Raw genomic sequence first — 7,891 nt, forward strand, 5'->3', positions numbered from 1 at the left:
GAGTAAATGTGTAGGTGTAATTGTACTATATCCACTACAACAAATCTTTACAATAACGACACAAGATTAGAGACGCAAATGATTGCGTTACTAAATTTTGAAAAATCATCAAAATACACGACGCAAAACAATAGCGTCCCCAAATTTAGTCCAATTAGACACATGTATAGTTGCGCCCCAAATTATAATTGCCAATTACAAATTAATAAAAAATAAGTTGATTAAAACTTACCAATGGAACAAAACTCAGAGAAACAGATCCATCGTTCTCCCTCTCTCCCATCTTCCAATCCCTAGCTCTGTAACTCTCAGCCGGCGCGCCTCCGTCATTCCGCCGCCACCGGTAAAGGTCATCGTTCCCCCTTCATTATCGAAACCCTCCACTCACGATGTGTACGCACACTACCGTGGTGACGTCTCCAAGGCTCATCGATTGCTTCTTCGCTAAGCTCAGGGAGAAAGAGGTGAATTTTCTCTCTGATTCGTGATTGGATTGGTATGTTGAGGTCGTTTTTGGTTGTGTTGTCAGTATAAATGTTATGATTGATTCGGTGCTTCGTGCTTCGTTATTGTAGCTGTATTGAGATGAATCAGGTTCAAATCGACAAATCGTGAGCTTATTCTGATGTTTTGTGCTTGTGATTGATTTCGTTTGATGATAATCTCCTATTTCCTGTGCTTATAATTGATTTCATTCGATTTATAATTATAGGTTCAATTCAATAAATCAGGTTCAATTCTCTATCACTTTCCAGTTTCTTCTTTCGATATTTGTGTCAATTTGAAATATTTTGGGAACATATTGTATGAATCAACTCTGATTATATCATCTTCTACTTGTGATATTTTCAGCCAGTATCTTAAGTGCAAAACTGGAGAGGCAATTACTTACTACATTGGAAATCAGACTTGTTTGAAATGAAGAGGTATTTTTCCTATAGTCTTGATAGTATCCCTTTGAACATATATTTGCCATTTTTTATATGAGTATAAATATTAAATGTGTTTCCTTTTTCTGTGCATTGTGATTAGTCTCGAGTATTGTGATTAGTCTCAGCTACCATCTTGTCTTGTTTTGTTCTTTTCAGACGATTAAATGAGGAAGATATGTACTACGCGCTGGTCTTTCATTGTAGAAGAACAATAGGTAACTTTAATTCCTCTGATTACATGATATTGATTGTGATTGTTGATTTATGATTATGATTATTAGATTGATTCAAGAACACAAAGTTGATTTTCTTCGCCTTATCAAAAGAAGAGTACAATAAGATTTCTATTTATGCGGATAACATAGTTGCAGTTGTGAGTTTATATGATTGGGTCCAAAATTTGTGGTTCTTTTCCCTGATGCAGTGTTGACAACATACTAGGCTAGCTAACAAGATCAATGCCACATGATATAACAGTTATTCCCGAGGAACGTGAAGCTATAGAAAGGGTAAGGCGCTTTGACTAGATTTCAATTTTTAGCGTTTGTATGACATTTGAAGGTTGCAACACTTTCTGAAATCTATAGCGAGATTTTTCTTTATCGTAGGCCACAAAATGTTTTAGGTTTCCTAGTTTGTATAGATGCAACGGACTATATTAGAGCTTGATTTTCTGCAGTTTTAAAAGTAAAATCATTGGTAATGAGATTTTGATTTTGTGATGGATGAAGCCTTTAGAGTATGACTAAATTGGTGTTGTGTTGTGTTGTGTTTATGAAAGAATAGGAGGGAATCTAGCGCGTTAGCATCAGAGTAGGGAGAACTGTGTTATTGCTCCCAAATGCCCTGTTACTGGAAAGAGAATTCAAGAGGTAAGTTGTATTCACCAATTTTGCATTTTATATTTTCTGGATAAATGTGATTGAATCTATGGCAAAAGGGCTATCCATTTTGTAGAAATACATAAAGTGAAATAGTCAAGGATGTAGAGTGAATAGCAAAAGGGGCTGCCCGGATGGTTATGTTTGCTAGCTGCTAAACCCTAATGATCTGATTGAATGACAATCATCCAATTTGGCCTTATCTGTTCTGTGAAGTTCATTCGGTCAGCTACTGATCCTTGGATATCTAATGTTTTTATTTATTGTAGCTATTTAATTTTCATCTTCTAATTGAGTTTCTGAAGTTAGAAGACTTTATTCTCTCTATATTTCATGACTTGATTAATAAAAAGAAAATCTTTCTTTTTTATCTCTTATGTGCTACAGAAAACTCTTGAGGAATGTTAACAGCGTGTGGATTGCGGCCTAGCAAGGTGCAACTTCACTCACGAACATATCGTTTTGTATGAAAACGGAGAAGCTGAACCAGGTCTGCTCCTTGGTGTCTATGTAGCCATTTTTAACACTAATATTAGTTAAGTTAGTGTTAGTTTGTGTTCTGTATAAGGTAAAGGTCGAGTCTTGGTTATAAGGCTCTACGTTTTCGATGTATGAAGATATTTGGTTGGTTGGTAAAGGTGAAATCTTGCAGAATTAATGATAGATTTGGGATATGAAGTTTTATTTGTATTTGAAATGTGTATGGTTGCTATGATCTGAAATTTAGCTACTGATCATGGTTACAAGTTACATAGCTAGTGAAATTGTGTTGTGTTCTTGATTTAAAGGGTTTGGTAATAGTCCCAATGTGTTTATAAACGTTTAGGGACGCTTTTTAATAGTGTCCCCAATTTCGCATTTAGGGATGCTTTTTAATAGTGTCCCTAATTTGTGTTTTTAGGGACGCTTTAAAAGCATCTCAAAATAATTCACCGACGCTCACTATTTGCGTCCTTATTTTTATTTGGCACGCCACCAGTAAGGACGCTTTTTGAAGCGTCGGTGATATATTTAGCAACATAAAAAGGCGTCTCTAATTGATTAAAAATGCGTCCCTAGCCATTCTTTTTCTTGTAGTGATCATAGTATATAAACCTACAAGCTATGGAGTTTATAAAAAAAAAAGTACTACTAGTATAGTTGTTTTTACAAGTAAATTTTGGTTTATTTACACTGATCTCCAATATAAGTGAGTTAAATCTACCGGGAGATAGGAAGGAGAATAGAAATTCAATATCTTATTTCCCGTGATGAAATCATCTCCCCCCGCCCAAAGATTTTGGCAAAAAATAGAAGAAAAACAAATAATATAATAATGGGAATGTATGATCAATTACTTTGTGTGGGTCTCTTGTCAAAGGAGAATTCCTTAGAGACGTGAATAGTGATGTGATGATCTTGTGAGGAGCTGAGCTCCACCTCTGCATCCATATGGGAGACAGGGCGCTGGAACCGGCTGGGAGACGGCGATTCCGTGTCGGAGTTGTCCATTTCGGGGCAGTAGTGGCGGAGGAGGTGGATGGGCGACGTGTGGCGCGAGGGCGTCGCAGGCCGGCTCGACAACGGAGTCGTTTGCCGGCTTTCTTTTACGTGTTTCCTGGCCGTGTGGTGCCAGTTTCTTAGCGCCCTCGCTACTCTATCGTTGAATATCGTCGGTTTCATGTTTGATCCCATCTATACATTAATTAATTATTTAATTAAAATACGTAATTAATTAATTTAATAATTAGATCTATTCATTACCTGAGTGACAAGGGCATAAAGTGGGAGAGTCACATAGCTGCAAAGTATTTGTATGAGAATCCTGTTGATCAAAATTAGTTACTCAACTGTATTAATTTCAAACAAGCGAGCATTATTATAATTATATGGAAGATATATTTACCCCATTGAGATCCTGATTACGATATCCTCCACGTGCTCATGAAAGCACGATTTTAATCCGAATTCAAACTATTCAACAAAATAAAAGGTCAACATTAATTAATAAGTAATAGGAGTAGTATAATAGTATGTGCCAGTGTATTGATAATTTTGTATCTGATCATCTATATATGAAACTCACCCAACTCCATGCAAAGAAGGCGAGTTGAAACGCATTCTGCAACATTTCAAAAAAAGATTCATATTAATTTTAATTAATTAGATATTTATAATTTATTTACGATAATTAGTAGTAAATGAAAAAGTAGGTACCTGAAAAAGTACAAAATTAATAAGGTAGAGTACAAGGCGTGGACGATTAAACCAGAAAAGGTCATCTCCCGGTTGAACCACAAGAACGCCTTTAACGACTTCACCCCTTTCTTGTATTCTGAGAGCCATTTTGGAAATTATCACTTGTAGCTTCGTCCCCACTACTAATATCACCTGTCCATTTTTCAACATTTTTATTTCAACCTAATTAATCGATTAAAGTCTTTAATTATGTCAACTTTCGAATGTGTATGCAGAAAATTCACAACTTACAATCAAGGGGATGAATGGTAGCCAAAGATAAGAATACCAGCCTGCCCACATACAAAATAGCAATTAATCAAATTATGGTCAATCAAAATGTGCCAAGAAATCTAGAATCAATCATAGACCTTCTTGAAATAAGAAAGATATATTTTGGGTTGAATTTTCTCTTTACAAAATAGTACTACTGCAATAAAATAAATTTGAAATGCCATTTTGTATGACTGAAGTCACGTTAGAAGACAAGCTAAGCCCACAATTGAGCATGCAGGGTATATATAGGTGAATTAATTGATATACATATGCGCGTGGAACTCACCGTGCTTACTGGCGAGCAAGAATAACACAGCGAGAAACCAAATTGGTGGACTGCAAGATGATTAAAGCATATTAGAACTAAAGTAATGACGATGAGAAATTAATAAATACCACTTTAAAATATGTTGTTCAAATTAACTAGATTTATCATAATATAAATTCATCTTTTTTTATCCAGGGAAAGCTGAACGCATGTATTGGGATTAAATCATTTGTCTTATTTATACGAATGATTCTTATACTATATTAAGGCTCAATGTACATTATTTTAGTTGACATATATAGACTTTTCCAAGTAAGATTAAATACTGTAAATTACACATGCAAAGGAGCAGGACCGTTCTCATTCTATTAACTGGATCAATTTAGACGATAGATCTTAATGGTCAAAATTGACTTTTGACAAGATTATATGTTCATACGCACAAATTAATGCTAGCTCTACGATATTAATTTTTTTTAACATAAAATAATGCTTCTGTTCCTTACGTAAAAAATACTAATAATGTTAATATATCAGAGATATATACTCCAAATGGTTTATAGTTCATAGGTAACATAATGAGTTGAGATATACGTGAGCATGCAAAAATGAGATACTCTCTCTGTCCCCCTAAAAATGAAAATTCTTTTATTTTTGGTTGTACCATTAGAAACTTTCTATATTAGGAAATTTGTTTCTGTCTAATAAGATGAGATACATTTTTCACTAATCTTATTTTCTTTCTAACTCTCTCTTAATTTACCAATTTTGTATTAAAACTCGTGTTGTTTTGAAAGTTCATATTTTTGGGGGATGAAGGGAGTATTATAATGTACGAACCTAATTCCGACAACCACTTTGAAGTCCTCTTCAAGCGATCTATTGATATATTTCTGAAAATCAAATTGCTCATGGCTTTGGGGTGCAAGGTGTGCCTGATCATTAATTGTATAAAACAATCATCATATTAGTTTCTCTAATAAAACAATGCTTACAATATTTATAAAAAAAAAAACATTTTTTTCACAATAATATCTTTGAAACCAAATTAGATTTTGTTAATCAATCAAGTCTGGGATTTACTTACCGTGATAAATCCATGCCGAAGAGTCAAGTAATCCACTTTTGGAACAGATCTTACAAATTGTCGGAAGAAACTAACCTGAAAATCAAATTAAAAGTACATGATTGTAAAAATTAACGACACCAATAACTGATTGAGACTTCTAGAGTGATTAATCATATTAGTTTGTTAATGCATTAATTAATTAATAAATTAAACTTGATTTGATTGTGGTAAGGGAAAAGGTCAACATTGAAGCGCTATAAAAGCTGAAACGGTCAAGCCCCGTATACAGTACAATTATTGACCTTGAATGTGCAATAAAAGATGAATAGTAGGTGTAGTTTTTATAATAATTTCCTAAAAAAGCAGTATATGATTGCTTCAACTTTATGAAATGCAATCATATCCACATATATATGCACACTGCAGGTATTTATAACAAGATTCAGACGACAACATATTTGTTATGATCTCTACTATACAAGTTTTGCAATATATTTGCAATCTACAAAAAAAAAAAAAAAAAAAATATTGGCGATTCAATTTGATGAAGATGGAATTAATAATTAGAGAATTGTGGTGATTCATTTATTTGGAAAAACTTACAATCCATAGTAGAATAGGAGTTTTGCTCCAGAAGCTCAGGTGTCTCCTTCCAAATGATGTTTGTGTTGCAAATCTGAATCTCTCCGGGTCTATAAATATATACATAGTTAAGAATAAACATAATCAATTAGTAGTAATTCGAAATTAATAGTAATACTTAAAACACAAAAATGGACGTACCGTGTGCAAATTGGTACTCTGCGGTCGTTGTTTCTTTCTCCCATGCTTTCCAACTTTTCATCTAATTAATTAATTAAAGGTATAATCAAGTAGGTGGATTGGATGGTTTTCAACACGAGATGAAGATGAAGATGAGATGAAAATACATAGTACATACCTTAGCTCTTCCCAAGGCCATGGTGATGATACAATAAAGGACATGAAAAACGGCCAAAACGAAGATGAAGATATGCAGCTGATGTATTCCATCCGATGATACAAATGGTACTTTCCCCTGCACTCATGCACACATTACTTAATTAGCGCTTAATTTTCTCTATAATCATCACGACACCAAAATCAAATACTAATACCTTTTCAGCGCATTTGTCGCTGCCGCCGCCGGCCAATATCCGCCTAGCCCCGCCTTCTATCCACAGGAGTCTTCTCCGGTGGCTCTCCTCTTCGTCGCCCTCGCCTACCGCCTTCGACTCCTCCTCGCTTTTGCTGCACGGATGCCACGACGCACCAGCCGACTTCGATATACATATATTAGATATCGGAGTCTGCCCAACTGTTAGCAGCAGCGATATAAACCCCAGCAGCATCAACTCTTCAAATTAAAACAAAAATTAGAATTTCAAGAATTATGATCATGAATATGGAATATCAAAATCTTACCAGACTTAATCTTTTCAAGCGCTTCAAACAGAGCTCTTTTGTTCTTCGACTTCAACCACTGGTCATCATCAGATCATATTATGAACAAGAAATGTCAAATTTTGTAGTAAGGTTTTTGTAATTCGTTACCTTTCCTATTAAGTAGATGATGTGCTCGATCAGGATCGAAACCGCAACCAACGCGAAGCACACGACGGCCACCGCCCACGTCGGCGTTTGCTCCAGCGACCTCCCGCTACCTCCGGCCATTTTCACCGCTCCCAATAAATTCCACTGCTTGATTAAGACTCAATATCGATTCCAGTACAAAAAATCTGATGAATTAAATGATTTTTTTAGATGTAAGAATTGAAACTAAGATGTGATGTGATCATCAAGAAATGCATTAAATAAGTGTGAACTTTTTTATTTGAAAGGGAGAGATGTAACACAGGGTATAATGGTAAAACCCCTATTTGAAAAATTAGACTTGGACTATGGAGACGCGTGACAAAAGTGTCCGTGATCCAATTTTGTTGAATGTGTGAACATGTGACAATTTTCTTTTATCTGTAACGTCAACCCTATATATATGTAAACTATTTTCCTGAATAATTACTGGCAGTGTGATTTTCTAGTTGGGGTAGTAATTGCTAATACAAGTAGTACTTCATTTTATTTTGTTTTAATTAATTATATGGGCTAGCTAGTCTTGTTCGTTGAATTTTGGAGATGGTAAATTGGTAATATACTCCACATATTACGAATGCCAAAGTTATAAAAATTTTAGGGATTTCTATTTTGAAAGAGTGATTTGTGGACTATC

At 34.8% G+C, this 7,891-nt stretch overlaps 1 protein-coding gene and 1 long non-coding RNA gene across 4 annotated transcripts; one reads left to right on the plus strand and one right to left on the minus strand.

The window, feature by feature from the left end:
* Nucleotides 1-233: 233 nt before the first annotated feature.
* LOC125217573 (uncharacterized) lies at nucleotides 234-2,487 on the plus strand. 3 transcript variants are annotated; one of them, XR_007175752.2, is made up of 8 exons: nucleotides 234-464; nucleotides 713-731; nucleotides 853-926; nucleotides 1,089-1,147; nucleotides 1,357-1,441; nucleotides 1,714-1,804; nucleotides 1,890-2,037; nucleotides 2,201-2,487. It is a non-coding gene; the product is annotated as an uncharacterized LOC125217573 (long non-coding RNA). The 3 variants fall into 3 exon arrangements; XR_007175749.2 differs by lacking the exon at nucleotides 713-731; XR_007175750.2 differs by lacking the exon at nucleotides 713-731 and having other exon boundaries at nucleotides 1,719-1,804.
* A 436-nt stretch (nucleotides 2,488-2,923) lies between these two features.
* On the minus strand, nucleotides 2,924-7,633 carry LOC125218744 (MLO-like protein 6). The gene is made up of 15 exons (XM_048120481.2): nucleotides 7,216-7,633; nucleotides 7,087-7,144; nucleotides 6,780-7,018; nucleotides 6,584-6,700; nucleotides 6,427-6,487; nucleotides 6,247-6,335; nucleotides 5,662-5,736; nucleotides 5,415-5,509; nucleotides 4,593-4,642; nucleotides 4,283-4,323; nucleotides 4,010-4,183; nucleotides 3,879-3,914; nucleotides 3,699-3,766; nucleotides 3,557-3,617; nucleotides 2,924-3,487 (listed from the first exon to the last, which is right to left on the minus strand). Exons 1-15 carry the CDS (start codon nucleotides 7,333-7,335, stop codon nucleotides 3,143-3,145), a joined length of 1,629 nt encoding a protein of 542 aa, XP_047976438.1. The 5' UTR covers nucleotides 7,336-7,633; the 3' UTR covers nucleotides 2,924-3,142.
* Between the last annotated feature and the right edge of the window lie 258 nt (nucleotides 7,634-7,891).

The sequence above is a fragment of the Salvia hispanica genome, chromosome 1, assembly GCF_029641045.1.
Source record: "Salvia hispanica isolate PSC_SH4W2 chromosome 1, Shi_PSC_v1, whole genome shotgun sequence".
NCBI classification, from domain to species: domain Eukaryota; kingdom Viridiplantae; phylum Streptophyta; class Magnoliopsida; order Lamiales; family Lamiaceae; genus Salvia; species Salvia hispanica.